Source organism: Mustela putorius, unplaced genomic scaffold (genome assembly GCF_011764305.1).
Source record: "Mustela putorius furo isolate JIRA1106 unplaced genomic scaffold, ASM1176430v1.1 tig00004068_pilon_pilon_pilon, whole genome shotgun sequence".
NCBI classification, from domain to species: Eukaryota; Metazoa; Chordata; class Mammalia; order Carnivora; family Mustelidae; genus Mustela; species Mustela putorius.
In genome coordinates this window covers 308,578-325,039 of record NW_025422199.1, presented here as the reverse complement: position 1 = coordinate 325,039, position 16,462 = coordinate 308,578, and the positions used below count along the sequence as shown (strand labels likewise).

General features: G+C 35.7%; 1 protein-coding gene across 6 annotated transcripts in view; it reads right to left on the bottom strand.

Moving 5' to 3' along the window:
- WNK3 (WNK lysine deficient protein kinase 3) overlaps positions 1–16,462 on the bottom strand; it is a 155,711-nt gene that overhangs the window by 91,546 nt on the left and 47,703 nt on the right. For all 6 annotated transcript variants that reach the window (XM_004780581.3, XM_004780582.2, XM_004780584.3 and 3 more), the window contains exons 3-10: positions 16,181–16,353; positions 14,865–15,085; positions 13,976–14,133; positions 10,970–11,058; positions 6,937–7,156; positions 2,173–2,467; positions 1,004–1,185; positions 758–907 (exon numbers count right to left, since the gene is read on the bottom strand). In XM_004780581.3, coding sequence (XP_004780638.1) covers positions 758–907; positions 1,004–1,185; positions 2,173–2,467; positions 6,937–7,156; positions 10,970–11,058; positions 13,976–14,133; positions 14,865–15,085; positions 16,181–16,353 — 1,488 coding nt within the window. The remainder of the gene's footprint in view (positions 1–757; positions 908–1,003; positions 1,186–2,172; positions 2,468–6,936; positions 7,157–10,969; positions 11,059–13,975; positions 14,134–14,864; positions 15,086–16,180; positions 16,354–16,462) is intronic.

Sequence of the window (16,462 nt, the reverse complement as noted above, 5' to 3'; positions counted from 1 at the left end):
CTTCCAAAGTTTGCAGACACTGCTGCTATAAAATTTGGGGTGCAGGTGCCCCTTCTTTTCACTACATCTGTATCTTTGAGGTAAATATCTAGTGCAATTGCTGGGTTGTAGGGTAGCTCTATTTTTAATATCTTGAGGAACCTCCATAAATCTAGATGAAAGTGCTAAAAATTATAAGTCTATAAAATATTATTTCTAATTAACTATGGAAACAATCCCTCCAGGGGCACCTCGGTGACTCCATCACTTAAGCATCTACCTTCAGCTCAGGTCATGATCTCAGGGTCCTGGGATTGAGCTCTGCATTGGGATCACTGCTCACTGGGAAGTCTGCTTCTCCCTCTCCCTCTCCCTCTGCCCTGCCCACCACCCCTCACTCATGTGCACACATTATCTCTCTCTCTAATAAATAAAATCTGGGGGAGAAAAGGAAAGAAATCCCTCCACATGCACATCAGGCTAGAAAAGTCTAATACAAAGAACAAACCATTATCACCAAAAGCAAGAGATCTGAGTCCTAAATAAATTTGTTTATCTATCAGTGGAGTTCTCATTTTCTTTTCCAGTTATATAAGCAGTGTCTCAAGATTCTAGTTTCACAGTGTTAGGCACGTCCTCAAGAATATCTTAAGTGAAGGAAAGCATAAACAACTTTTGGCTTCCAGTGAGTTTTATATAAACTAAAATGAATTTACAAAAGAGAGGCTTTATCAGAAAAAATTTTAACCCAATACAGAGCTTCTAAAATATATCTTACCTTTATCTGTGAGACTTTCTGGACAGTTAATGGGGAAACCTGGGGTTGTGAGACAACCGGAGGTCCAAGTACATGCACAGGCAAAACAGTGGACTGACCTTGAACCAAAGGCAAAATGTGGGGCTGAGTCAGCTTTGGCTGCTGTTGCAACTGTTAAATAAGAAAAAAAAATACATTAAAGATAAACTCTCTCATTTATAGTAAATATACAGATTATATATTTAAAAATATATGAGTTCACCTCACCCCTGAAATCTGCTGGTAATGTCCTACTAGCTGCTGGGATGGAAAAATCATCCCTGGAACATTAATTTCAGCCTGTGGGGTGTTGGAAACCATCATCTGGTCTGACGAATAGGCTACACTGGGCTGACTTGAAGTATCTGAGTGTACAGCAGATCCAACTCCTGCCTCAGACAAATTGTCACCTATGACAAAGAAAATAAGAAATAGAAGGGAAAACCTGAAACACAAGGTCCAAATGGCATAGAAAATAAGTGTTTTCTCTGTTTTTTTTTTACTCTGACAATCTGAGACAACTTGAAATAAAATATTTACAATACACAGTTAACCAAAAACCATTATTAAACTCTCCATGCCGACAATGTCGTACAACTAAAATTTTCTTAGTAAAGCAAACCTAAAAACAAAGAATCACATAAAAATCAACTCCTTTTGCTGGCCATTATCATTTATATTGAAAAATACTCCTAAGGCACAGGAACTGGCAATACCAGTTACTTCCAGAACTGGGTAAATTCAAAAGAGATGACTAAAGTAAAGGAAGGCTAAGTGAAAGGGTTGTAAGAAGCAGTCAAAATATTTAGATCCCTGTGTCCCACCCTCTATACCACACTTTTGGGTGATTGCTTCTCCCCCACCCAACTAATCTATACTTGCCACTAGGATTTCAGTCAAATCGAAGTGTCATATTCTCATTCTCCTAGAACCTGGCTAGAAAACAATACTATCATTATAGAACAATTAGTTATTATTGTGAAAATACTCTGTCCTTCTAGAGAAGAGGATGCATTATAGCAGAAAAATTAGAGGAACTATGATAATTTTATACTTGAATCTAAAATACAAAGGATCTTAGAATCTAGAAAATTCATTCTTGAACAACACATTCTCCCTTTAGTTCCAAATTTTCTTTATTAAAGGATTTACATCAGACCTTTAAAAAAAGTAAAAAGATTATAATCCTTATTCAATTAGCACCATGGACAGGTCACATAACACAAGTTTCTTAATTTCAAAATCAGGAAACTAGCCAGCTTGTCTATTTCAGGGGTTTTGTAAAAGGACTGATGAAATGATAGATAAGAAAATGCATTGAAAAACACAAAAGTACTATTTTGACATAAGGGAATACAATTACACATTTGTTTGCTTTTATAAATTGTAACTGTTACCTGCAACAGAGGAGCAATGCTGCTGGGGTTTTCTCTGTAGAAGCTGTTGTCGAACATGTTGATCAACTTCAGGTTCTTCACATTCAGCCCCAGTGTGTGGAGCAGGAGCAGGGGGCAAAGTTGTATTCTGGGGCTGAGGGAGTACATTCCCTGCAGACTTGCACTGGGAATCCCTGTGTTCTTCCAAACAGCCAGCTGGCTTCTTCTCCCTTGTCTTCTTTATCAGGGTGACCCGGTCTCTAATGGACTTAGCAACAGCTTTGGAATCACTTTCGTGGAAGAATCCTGACTTGACCTACAAACAAAACATAATAAGCAAATTACATCTTTAACATTTACGATTTTAACTTTTTACTAGCAGAATTATTTTGTGCCCCCAAATTCTAAATGTTATTAAATAACAGTTAACTTGTTTATATGTTCTTTTTTTTTTCAATTTAATATAATTGACAGTTTCAGGTGTACATCATGGTGATTTGATATTTTGGATGTACATCTATGTTCTTTCTTAATCAAACATACATAAATTCAGCATAAGAAAAACAATACCATTACCAAGCACTGTTAAAATAATTCTGACTTTAAATGAAAACAAATAACTTGATGTTTCAGTACATGCAGTCTTATTACAGACCATTTGTGATTGTCATTAGGTTTGTGAAAGATTAAAAAGGTTTCCTTATTCAACAACGTTAAGTGCCTACAATGTGCCCAGTACTGGACTCCAGAGACATATAAGTTACTACATCAGTCCTTTGTCCTGTATGAGCACACAATCTGATGGTAAGACGGTACAAATTTAACTTAAAATAAGGTAGAAATGAGCTGCTGCAAAAGCCCTAAAGGAAAAAGTAGAGAAAGTGTCACAGAGAAAGGTTAACTCTGATTTTAATTAAAACAAAAAAAGGTACTTGCTGGCTGTTAAGGGAGGTGTGGACGAAGTTTAGAGATCCACACTCTAGGCAAAGGGACATATGCTCACAGCAAAGTACTACATCTTACCAGGCGTTAGAAGAGTGAGAGAAGAGAAGTTAAGGGCTTGCTGTCTGAGAAGAGCAGGGCTGAGTAGCAGAGAAGATGACTTGAGGAGGTGTCATGGCATATCATTCTCAGTCCTACAATCTGTTTTTTAAAGCATGTCTTGGGGGTCTGCAGACTCAGGGAAATTTCGTGGTAGTCGAAAGATGATTAAAATGTTAGATGGAATCCATATATTTAATTCACTCCCTCCCGAAGCTCCAAAAACAAAATACCCCATACTAAATGGATTTTTAAGTTGTAAACCCACAGGGACAGGGAGAATAAGAGAAAGACAATAGCAGCAACATTTTGGACATTGCAGAATGTGGAAAACAGATTAAGTAATAAATGACCTAGCAGTCCTGAAAAAGGTGAATTAGGGAAAGCTGAGAATCATTATGACTTATACTGAAAAATGCTCATTAAGGCACAGGAACTGGCAATACCAGTTACTTCCAGAACTGGATAAAGTCAAAAGAGATGACTAAAATAAGGAAGACTAAGTGAAAGGGTTGTGAAAAACAGTTAAATATTTAGATCCCTATGCCCCACCCTCCATTCCATACCTTTGGGTGAGTGCTTCTCCCCTACTCAAGAAGCCTTGAGTTTTGTTCTCTGGAGAGGGTAAAAGAGGGGCTCTCTGGATTATGGAACACCAGGCACAACTGAGGGTAAGGCTTCTACATAGAAAATAAGATTAAATGACCATATGCATGCTGAATGGCATATGCAGAAACCCTTAGCCCTTTTCCTCACTTGGCTACCAAAGTACCAGTAACCAGACCCTAACCCTTCAGGACGGACAATGAAAGATGATTCTCTGGCGAATCTGACCAATCTAAGAAGACAGACCTACAAATATTTTTAATAAAGATTTTACTTATTTATCTGAGTGAGAGTGAAGGCAAGAGATCACAGAGGGAGAGGGAGAAGCAGACTAGCTGCTGAGTAGACAGCCCAATGTGGGGTTTGATCCCACAATCCTGGGATCATGACCTGAACCAAAGGCTTAACCGAATGAGCCACCTAGGCACCCCACACCTATAAATATTGATGTCAAAGATTCCTTAATTAAAGGCCTATCCAGATACCCTACCTTATGGGTCAAAGTTAACAAGTCTGACACAAGCAATCACATCACCCAATAGGCTGTAAGACCCTGTGGTCAGCAAAATTATGGCCCCTCAAAGGTATCCCATCCTAATCCTTGAACTTGTGAATATAATGAGATATCATTCCCATTATTTTGCTGTGAAGAGTTGACCTTAAAATAGGGAGATTATCTAAGTGAGTCTTTTACCAGCTGGCAACTCTTAAAGGATTCAACATGGTATTGCTGAATTTGAAGATGGAGTGGGGTACATGACAGGACTGAAAACCAGCCTCTAGGAGCAGAAAGTGACCACCAGCTTACAGCCACCGAGGAAACAGGGGCCTCAGTCTTACAACCATAAGGAACTGAATTCTGCCAACAAATCAAAAGCAGTCCCCGACCCCCACACTCTCCTCACACTCCCCACCAAAAGCCTCCAGAGAAGAGCCCAGGCCACTGATACCTTGATTTCAGCCTGTGAGATCCTAAGTAGAGAATCCAGTGAAGTCCACTAGGACTTTTGACCTCTAGAACTGAGATAATAAATGGGTGTTGCTTTAAGCCACTAAATTTGTGGTAATTTATTACACTGCAACAAAAAACAAATATAGTCTCTAAAATCTATTAATCATAAGCAACTAGCCAAGAATAATCAGAAATATCAGAAAAGCCTCTAACAAGAACACAAAACACAAAACCATCAAAAGTGAAACAACAATTTGGAGAAAAGAGACTATATGGGAAGAAAAAAATGTCAAAAACACTCTCTTTACTTATGTTACAAAGAGATGTGATAATATTGCCTCCACAAAACAAAGAACAAGATGTTTACTCTAAAGAAGGAACAGTTCAAAAAAATAAAAAGGAACTCTTAACATTAAAAACATGATAGCAGAAATGAAAAATTCAGTGGAAGGGTTAGAAGGTAAAGTTAATAATATCTGCCAGAAAGAAGAATAAAAAGACAAAAGGATGGGAAACAGAAAGGTTAAGAACACTAGAGAATTAGTTCAAGAGGTTCAACATCCAAATGATAACAGTTCCAGAAAGAAAACAATGGGGAAGAAATCATCAATAAAATACTTCAAGAAATTCCCCAGAAACTAAAGGATATGCATTGACAGATTGGAAGGGTCCACTGAGAATCCAACACAGTAGACGAAAATAAACCCAAATCAAGACACATCACTGTGAAATTTTAGAATACTAAAGAAGAAACAGAAACTACTACAAGCTTCCAGAGAGCAAATCACATGCAAAAGTTTCAGAAAATAGAACTTTGTACTTCTCAATACCAATACTGAAAGCTAGAAAAGCATAACAGTGAGTCTAAATTTTTTTTAAACTGCAACCTAAAACGCTTTAGCCAGCCAAGGAATCAATTAAATATGAATATAGAATAAAAATATTTTCATGCATACAAGTCTTAAAGAATTTACCTCTTATATCCTTTCTTTAAGAAGCAGACAGAGGAAGTGTGTCACTAAAACAAGAGGATAAGCCAAGGAAGAGAAAGACATGGGATTAAAGAAACATGAAACCCTATAGAAGAGAGGAAGAGAAGTCTAGAAAGATAGTAAAGAGAAATATCAGGATAATAGCTGTGCACCAGATGTCCAAGGCAATCATTCCAGATTAGAACACTATTACTATAAAAACAGACAGGTTAAAGGCTATCATCTCCAAGATCCCCAATGTCAATGTTCCATCCTTATTTTTAACCTGAGGACAGAATGCCCAGGCTAACCTGGCTTAGACGCTCTGTACTTGGCTAATTTGACTATGTGCTGCAAAAGCGCCTACACACCTTCCCTCCAAGCACTGTAGCAGCCTGGGAGAGGTGGGGACACACATTCAAACCCACAGACGTTATCTGCTGTCATCTGCTCTGTAAGGAGGGGAACATGGGGTGATGAGAAGTAGAGAGGTCAGAGGGGCCCACTCCACATCAAACCATATTGTTACCAGACAACTAATTTTAAAGGTCCACACAATGGTCCACTGGTGACTGATTGGTGAGCCATGCATGTATTTCCCTGAACTCACTCATGACCTCACCTGCTGACTTCCCCAGAAGTGACTCTTGTAAACACTTAGCAAAGCTGAAGCCAGACTATGACTGAGAGAATCCATTCAGTTTATGTGCTCCTGAACATCTTCACCTAATAGTAACTTCAATAACCAGCTAGATATGTGCTTGCCACTCAGGTTTTTAAAACAAAACAGCATATTACCTGATAAACTATAACAAAAAGCAAAGAAATGAGTAACATAAAAGTCAGGGTAGATATTACCTGTGGTGACTAGGGAAGGGAATACAACTGGGAGAGGCATATAAGTGCCTCATATAGTGGCTTCTAAGGTACAGGTTGTGTTCTATTTCTTTTTTTAAAGATTTTATTTATTTATTTGACAGAGAGTGTGCTCCATTTCTTAACAAAAGTAGTGTTTTATTATTCTTTATACCGTACATACACACATACTGTACATCTCTGCTACAGAGATGCATTTCACAATAAAAGAATTTAAATAAAGAAAAGGAGAAAATAGCGAGGAAAGAAAGCAATAAGGAGAAAGGAATCGACTAACCCTGATATTATAAAGGGCAACAGTGGTGGGGGGAGTGGAGAAAAGCTGTAGGATTCACTTACCATTTCATACGCTACTTCCTCAGAGGTATCTGTTTCTAAATTGAAACTGAATTCAATTGCTTCATTGTCTTTGTGCTTGCCTTTCAATTTTTTAGGGTCTTCAACCCAGAGTCTTAAGGCCAGGGATGAATTTGAGCAGTCATCTTCCTCTGCTAATTCCACCCTCAGTCCTGTATCCTCAGCAAAAAATGCGTGGTTTAGTAGGTCCCTGACAGACAACCTAATAAACAAAATACATATCTCATTATCAATTTTTCCAATCATGAACAAGATATAGAACTCTTAATTAGCAAACATCAATGAAATCAAAGTAACAATCTTATTTTAAATTTCCTATTAATTAGACCATTAATCTGCATCATTATGAAAAAATGAAATCTTATATCCAACTTATTATTTACCAAGGATGCAAAGAAATCCTAACCAACATGCACTTAAAGTCACCTTAAAGATTGTTTCCAGCAGCATAGCTAGATTTTGAATTTTAACATACCTATAAGTATGCCTAGAGAACTAGAGAAGTGTTACAGTATGTTAGGTAGAGTGACTAGTTTCCCCAAGCCACTGACTTAAGTTACTAAAACTCAAACAATAGGGGCACCTGGGTGGCTCAGTGGGTTAAAGTCTCTGCCTTCAGCTCAGGTCATGATCCCAGGTTCCTGGGATGGAGCCCTGCATCGGGCTCTCTGCTCACCAGGCAGCCTGCTTCCCCCTTTCTCTCTCTGCCTGCCTCTCTGCCTACTTGTGGTCTCTGTCTGTCAAATAAATAAATAAAATCTTTTAAAAAATACAAAACTAAAACTCAAACAACAGACTGTCAGCAAAGGAAACTAAAAACTCTTCTGGATATATAACCTCTAAAGGAAATCAGAAATACAAACTCTTTTGCAAACGTTATAAATAGAAGTCATTGACTCCATTAATAATAATCTAGTCAGTGAACTTCACTCTTTAGAGAATGCCATGAATGAAATTAATTTAGTTCAGCAAAGTCCCATGGTTTTCTTCAAGTATTTAAGCCTAGTGTTTCAGGCCAAAGTATACATACAATGGATACCCCTCTACCTAATATTAGAGATTAACCATCTCTGAAGAGGGGAAAAAAAAAAAGGACAGTGGTTCAAAAGATTCTTTCACAAGCTGGGGGCAGTTAATGTCCTTTGCTTGGGCCAATTTCTAAAAACATATATATAATATCTAATCTATCTATATCATAGGCCAGAGAGAGCTAAAACTCACGTATTTCATAATGTCTATATAGAAAATCTCTCTTAGACTATTTAAAGCAGATAAAGTATACTGAGAAGCATGGTATCCTGTAAGTTGAAGATTTTCAACCCTCCTGATTATGTTTTTAGTGATCAAGGGACAAATAATTAAGAGACTGTTATAAAAAGAATAAGATTCCTCAGACTAGTTTCAAGACTAAGGTGAGATGTGTTTAAGACGACACAACCAAGGGTCACCTGAGTGTCTTAGTCAGTTAAGTGTCTGCCTTTGGCTCAACTCATGGTCTCAGGGTCCTGAGATCCAGCCCTGTGTCTGGTGCTCTGCTCAGTGGGGAGCTTGCTTCTCCCTCTCCCTCTACCCCTCCCCTCTCCTCTCACACACTCTTTCTCTCTCTCAAATAAATAGGTAAAATCTGAAGAACAACAAGTATACAACCAAGTCAAGCTCTCTACCTTTCAATGAAAATGTAGCCTATGTATTTTTACTATGGAATAACTACAGTAATAGCAGAAGACACCATTAAATACTTACTACTGTTAGTTATTTTATATGCAATATCTTTTTAATCATTAAAATAAATACCTGCATTGAGGAACAGAGGTAACTCGCTCAAGATCATACTGGCTAAGTGTGAGTCCACATTTGAGTCTTAGTCTGATGTAGAAGCCTGTGTTCTTTCTAATACACTAATATATAATGAATCCTTTTGAATATTCCAACGTTCTTTGGTAATAGATCACAATTAAAATGCTGTAAAAGCAATAATCAGAATCCAAACTAAAATGGGTACTTCCACATAGTACAACTGACCCTCAAACATGTTTGGAGGGGGGATTGGGGTGCCAATCTCAGCTGAAAATCTGTGTATAGCTCCTAACTTCCCAAAAACTCAACTACTAATAGTCTACTGTTGACCAGAAGCTTTGCCAATAACATATACAGTTGATTAACACAAATTTTATAGGTGTTATATACCATATTACATTATGTATTATATACTGTATTTTTACAGGAAAGTAAGCTAGAGTAAAAAAATATTAAGAAAACCATAAGGAAGAGGAAATACATTTACAGTATTGTATAATATGTTATTCAAGAGACAACTGCATTTTTAGATTCACTTAAAAACAAGCACATCTAAACTCTTACAACTCAAAACCAGTAACAACAACAACAAAAAATAAACAACCTAATTTTAAAAAGGGCAAAGGAGTTGACCAGACATTTCTCCAAGGAAGATATAACCACATGAAAAGATACTCAACATCATTAGACATTAGGGAAATGCAAATCAAAACCACAATGAGATACCACTTCATAGCCATCAGGATGGCTATTATCAAAAAAATGGAAAATAGCAAGTGTTGGTGATGATGTTGACAAATTGGAACCTTCATATGTTGCTGGAAGGAATACAAAATGGTGCAGGCACTGTGGAAAAAAATTGGCGGTTCTTCAAGGAATTAAACATAGTATTACCATATGATCCAGCAATTCCATTCCTAGGTATATAATGAAAAGAATTGAAAGCAGGGATTCAAGCAAATACTTATTCACCAATGTTCATGCAGCATTATTCACCATATATCATACAGGTAAAAATAACCCAAGTATCCAAATGGATGGATATACAAAATGTGCTGTGTGTGTATACGTGTTTCTTCCTTTAAAAGGAAGGAAATTATGATACAACATGGAAATCAACTTTGAAAACCCTATGCTAAGTGAGATAAACCAGACACAAAAGGACAAATACTATACTGATTCCACTTACATGAAGTACTCAGAGGAAACAAATTCATAGAGACAGAAAGTAGAATAAAGGTTACCAGGGATTGAGGGGAAGAGGGAATGGAGAGAGAATGCGTACAGAGTTTCTGTTGTGGTAATGAAAAGGTTCTGGAAATAGCAGTGATGGTTGTTTAACAATGTGAAAGTACTTAATGCTACTGAATTGTACACTTAACATATGATTAAAATGGTCAATCTCAGGTTATGTATATTTTACCATAATTAAAATATATAACTACCTAGAGATAGCCTGTTGGTAAAATAATGTTCAGTAATAAAGATACAATGAAGCAGGCTTTACCTCAGTGGCCTTTATATAGTCTCAGATATACAACACTAAACTTAGAAAACTAACAAAAATGAGGGACAGTCAATAAAATGTGGGTAAAAATAATTTCTGTAAAGGACCTATCACCTTTATTAATCATAATCAATAAGGAGGTAAAAAAATCAAAGGACTAACCTACTGATTTAACTCGACAACTGTCCAAAGCTCAAATTAACAGGAAATAAAAGCTAAAACTAAAGGGATATATCCATAAGAAAAACACAAGTTGTGTTATAAATAAACTTAGAATACTAATTCTTAGACATAAATAGCCCTATCTATTTTACCATTATCATGACACAAGGACATTGGTCAAATATGAAACACTTGGGGAGTTGATGGTCAATTTTTTCTTAAGCTATCATTTTTTTCTAAGTACTTACCTGAAGGTGACAATTCAGAAGCACTCTACTATCAGTGACTATTAAACTGAAAGGTGAAGGTGATGAAAACTTGTCACAACACAAACAAAACCCAAATTCCAGTTCAAGAAAAATTCGGCACATGATATCAAAGTCCAAAATGGCAAACAACATGCACTGATATACTTCACCCCAGACAGAATGGTTTGTGTTCCATTCAAAAATAATAACTGGTATTATTCAAAGGTCACAAAATGACCCAGTCCAAGGGAAGAGTTTAATGTATCCATCTGTTGTATCATTTCACTACATTTGTACCCACCTTTCTGATTTGTTTTGGCGAATACATCCTTCAATGATTTCTTTCACTTCAGGATCAGTGACTTTATTGAAACTGGCTGGTTTTATGCCCTGAGAAAAGAAAAACAGTTTCTAGTCACAAACTAAACAATTGATTGAAAAATAGTTTCTAGTCACAAATTAAGCAATTGAAAGCTCAAGTCAATATGACACTTATTAACATAATAATTTTTAACACTAAACCATATTCAAACTTTAAATGAGATAAATATAGACATATAGTGCAAACTTAAACAATTTGTTGAAGATATTGTCACAGTTCTAATAGTCTATAATAAATCTCACAGTGAAAAACTGTGAACAATCTAAATTTCTAACAAGAGATACAAATTATGTGATAAATATATATGCTGTTATGCAAAAAATAAAAATGTTCTCAGAGTATTTAATAACATGGATAATTCTCTTATTGCAACATTAAGTAGGGAATAAATATACATGCAAGCATAACACCAATTAACAAACTGTAATAAACAAGTCTTCCAGAATGGCGAGAAGCCATAATCAATCAATATATATGTATGTTTGTGTGTGTGGGTGTTGTGTATATGTATTTCTGAGAAATCTATATTATTTTTATCATTAAGCAATACTAAAATATAGAGAGGAACTCAAAGCTAATTATCAGATTCTAGAAATTCAGTAACAAATTAGTAAGGTCCAGACAATTAAAAGTTTCTGTAGCTATTAGCTGCCTGAATCTGCTTATTTATATTCTATTACCCTCAAATTATGAGTTTTAGATTTAAAACAATAATCATTAGGGGCGCCTGGGTGGCACAGTTGGTTGAGCATCTGACTCATGGTTTCAGCTCAAGTTATGATCTCGGGCTCCTGGGATCAAGTCCTGAGTGGGGTTCTGCACTCAGCATGGAGTCTGCTTGAGATTCTCTCCCTCCCTCTTTCTGACCCTCCCACTCATGGGCGCGCTCTCTCTCTCTAGAATAAATAAATCTTTTTAAAAAATCATTATAGTTATTTAACAAAAAACTCCAAATTAATCTAGAAGGAGAAAGATATCATAGAACAATTGCAATCTAAAGCCTAGTTCTGGGTCTGACATACTTCACAGGATACAGAATCAGAATGCCCAGTATCACATAGTAGATAAATTGGTGAGATTAGGAGTTAAGTGGGATCTCAAATTCTAGAAGCTTTCTTACAGATGGAAACATGAATTATGATATAATATTTTTGTGACTTTAAAATAAGATAATAAAGTCACCATTCAAAATATGGAGTTACATCATTCTACTTATAGAAAAAGTCCTTTATGGCCTTCCATTGATCTCTTAACCTATTTCCCAGTCCTGGGTAATTACTGCTCCTAGGTGAAAATAATTGGGGAACTGCAACTTAAAAAATTGAGTACATAGTTTTTTCTATTTGTTGCTGTACAATGTACAGACCAAGACTAAAAAGACATTCTAGCCTTACCTCTTTTTCTCAGCTCTTTGTTACAGTCCACACTTAAATTTCCCATATAGTCTAAATGATGGCTTTTTATACTTGGTTTGTTCAAATCAGAATTCAAACAAGGTCCTCATAGTACATGTATGGCTCATACCAAGCTTACAAGAGGCAACTATTACATTTTCAAGAATTTTGCAAGCTGACTGTTAAACATAGTCATTTACAAAATTTAAATTACATAAGCTTATAATTAAATAAATTATATCAACAACCAAGGTAATAAATACTGAAAATATCAGTCAGTCCTTAATTATTTTACTACATTTTACTATTATTTATGCTCTTGAGGTTTATTCTAACTATATGGTGGAAATATCATTTAAGTTCCACTGTGTATACTGTCTCCAAACCTGCATTCAGTGAGGTCACACTGGTGACTTAAACTTAAAAAAAATTTTAAACTTAAAAGTCACTGTGGAAATATTTAACACCAAGGAAATCAGGAAATGCTAAAAATCAGTGTTTTTTCTTTTTCAGAGAATTGGTTGTTGAACATTTACCTGCTCACCACTACTTTAAGTCTCTTGTATTCTTTAACAGTTCCTCCCCCTTTTGCTTTCATGAAATTGATTTGCTGGAGAAACTAAGTCATTTGCCCTACAGAATGGCCCACATTCTGGAATAGTGGCCTTATTTCTAGTCTCCCTATACAATTATCTCTAGAGTCAGACCAACTTAGGGTCAAAATACACCATTATTAGTAGTGTTTGAACTTGGGCAAGTCACAACCTCTGGTTCTCAGTCTCATCATTCATAAATTGAAGATAGTACCATCTTGTAAGGATTTAAATATGAAAGTATACAGTATAAGCATGCATTTTAAAAGGGTACCTATTAATATCAGTTACTTTAAACACTTTGACAGTCTCTTTCTTGGCCTATTCTAGAGCCACCCAACTGGATTATGAAACAGACCTATTCTGAACTATCCTAAGACTTTACTTCTACCTCTCTTATATCCCTTACTCTATTCCTATCCTCTGATGTTTATACCTGTTTGTGAATTTATCCATACTAAAAATGCAAGCTCTTTGTGGGTAGCGAACACTTCTTATTCATCTTTACATTCCTTGAAATTTGTAATGCAACAAAATACTCCTAACAGGGAATCAAATACTATAGCTATTGAATAATATTTTGAACACCCTTTTATAATCAGGCTTTTAGAACCAGAAACCTTCAAAACCGTTTAGTCAATCTTCATTATTCAGCTTTGAAAAAATAATATCCACCTAATAAATGTAAAAGTGATTTACAAACAAGTGGTTATAGATAATATGTCTGTAAATTTACCCAATTTACTAATACAGAGCATTTTATGTGACCCCAATAAAGTATAGGTATATAACATAAATCTAAAGCTTGTTACATTAAAATTATTTTAAATTTAGCACTGTTATATAGCACTAAACCAAAATTAGTTTTAAAATAACTTTACCAACTTCAACATGAAATGTGACAATCTAGGAAGTAAAAAGAATAAAGTTATACCTACACTAGTTACTTTACGGTATATTTGAGCTGCATTCTGGCACTCAGAATAAGGGTACTCTGAAGTAGCCATTTCCAGCATACACATTCCAAAAGCATAGACATCTACAGATTCATCGTAGTGCTCTTCATACATCTCTGGGGCCATAAACTCAGGAGTCCCTACAAAATAACACCATATCCACATCTTTATTAAAAAGAAAAATGTATCCACCAATATCACATTCCCTCTGCCATAAGGATTACCAGAGTTAATTTCTGCTCCCTAAACCAAATTTCTAAATATTTGCAGAATACTTGCTATACCTATATAAAGTACTTCAGGAATTTCCTTAACTTTCTATACTCATGGAGTACAATCTGTAACACTCAAGATTAGGTAACAATTACTAAAATCTGTTTTTTTTCTTTTTTTGTTAATTTTTAAAACGTTTTTATTTCTATCCTTCCTGTATAAATTTTTCTGAACTAAATTAGTAAATCCTCTTTCTTAAGTCTTCAGAACCTTTTAATGATCTTTATTTAATATATTCCAAAAAAGAAATACACTAGGATGTCTCTGAAATAAGTCAATATGTAATAGACATTTCAAAGCAAATTCACATTCTAGTCCAGGAGTCAGCAAACTTTTCTGTAAAGAAGCAGATAGTAAATATTTCAGAGACAACAGTCTCTGTCACAACTACTCAACTTTGCCACTGTAGTGCAAAAGCACCCACAGACAATACATAAATGAGTGGATATAGCTGTGTTCTCATAAAGTGTTATTTACAAAAATAGGCAATGGGGCCAGATTTGGCTCATGGGTCACAGTTTGCTGATCCCTATTCTAGATATAGACAATTAGCAAAATCTCCCTTTATCCAACCAATAAACTATAAAAGTTTAATCACCTATAACACTCTTAGCAAATGATGTTCGCATTAAGGTGGCTAGGCCTAGATCACCAATCTTCACAGATCCAGTGGGTCCAGTGATGAAAATATTGTCACACTTCAGATCCCGGTGAATAATGGGAGGAGTCCTAGTGTGCAAGAACTGCAACCCCTTTAAAATTTGCCTGCACCAGCTCCTTAAGACCTTTGGTTTCATGACTTTAAATCGTTTTAAGTACCTACACAAAGAAACAGAAGACCACATGTAAACACACATACCTAGTTTATTATATGAGCACTATTAGGGTAAATCATGTAAGCTGGCTGCTATTGTAAGTACTATGCTTGCCATCACTGAACTGTTTTTCTATTCTCTGTTATAGAAAAACAATTTTAAATCTAAGGCTTCAGGGGCACCTGGGTGGTTCAGTGGGTTAAGCCTCTCCCTTTAGCTCAGGTCATGATCTCAGGGTCCTGGGATCGAGTTCCGCATCGGGCTGTCTGCTTGGCGGGGAGCCTGCTTCCCCTCTCTCTCTGCCTGTTTCTCGGCCTACTTGTGATCTCTCTCTGTCTCTCTGTTAAATAAATAAAAATCTTTAAAAAAAATCTAAGGCTTCATTCTTAGAGAAGATATCCTGCCAAGTTTAGCAGTTTTTAGTATTTTTAATTCAAAACAAGAATCATTCTAATCAGAGTATCCTTTTGTGGAAAGGTAGCACAATTTCAAAAAGAAAGTTCTTCTCTACTTTCTAATAACTGCTTATATAAGGTCACCACAGGGTTTAACTATGTAAAATTTTACTGCAAAGATGCTAGGAAACAGAAATAGGTTTAACTATGTAAAATTTTACTGCAAAGATGCTAGGAAACAGAAAAACTATCTCACATTCAATAGTTATAAATAACTGATTACACCATCAAATGAAAAACTGTAGTCAGAAATAAAAGTAAATAAACTATAATTATACAGTCCTGTTCACTAGATATGTGAATGGAGCCATACCCTTGAAATTTCATTATTTTTACAAAATGACATTACTTCTAATTCTAAAATTCTATGTGATCCCACAAATATTCATTTCTCAATACTGTATTTTCTTTTTTGTTTTTAATACTGTATTTTCTAATGAACTTCATTAACATCCTAAATTTTTCAACCTGCCCTGAAGCACAGTCCCTAGATTCAGATGCTACCTATTCTTTAATCAAGTAGTTATTTTAGTATATGTGCTGCCGAAGAGAGCACATCAAGTAGTTATTTTATAAACAACTTTTATGACTCTTGAAAATTATATCCAAGTAAAACTTCATTGGCACTGTCAAAGTCAACTTACGTCTTTAAAGTTCCTGATGTCATAAGTTCAGTCACCAATACAATACATTTCTTTCCTTTTAATATAGATTCCCAGGAATCATAAAATCGAACAATATTAGGATGTTGGAGACCCTTTAACATTTCTGCTTCTTCCTTGAACCTTTGCTGCTCAGCTTTGGTTAATTTACGATCCTGAAATGGAATAAGAATTTCCAAATTAGGGGTGCCTGGGTGGCTAAGTGGGTTAAAGGCTAGGCCTTCAGCTCAGGTCATGATCCCGGGGTCCTGGTTTGGGTCCTGC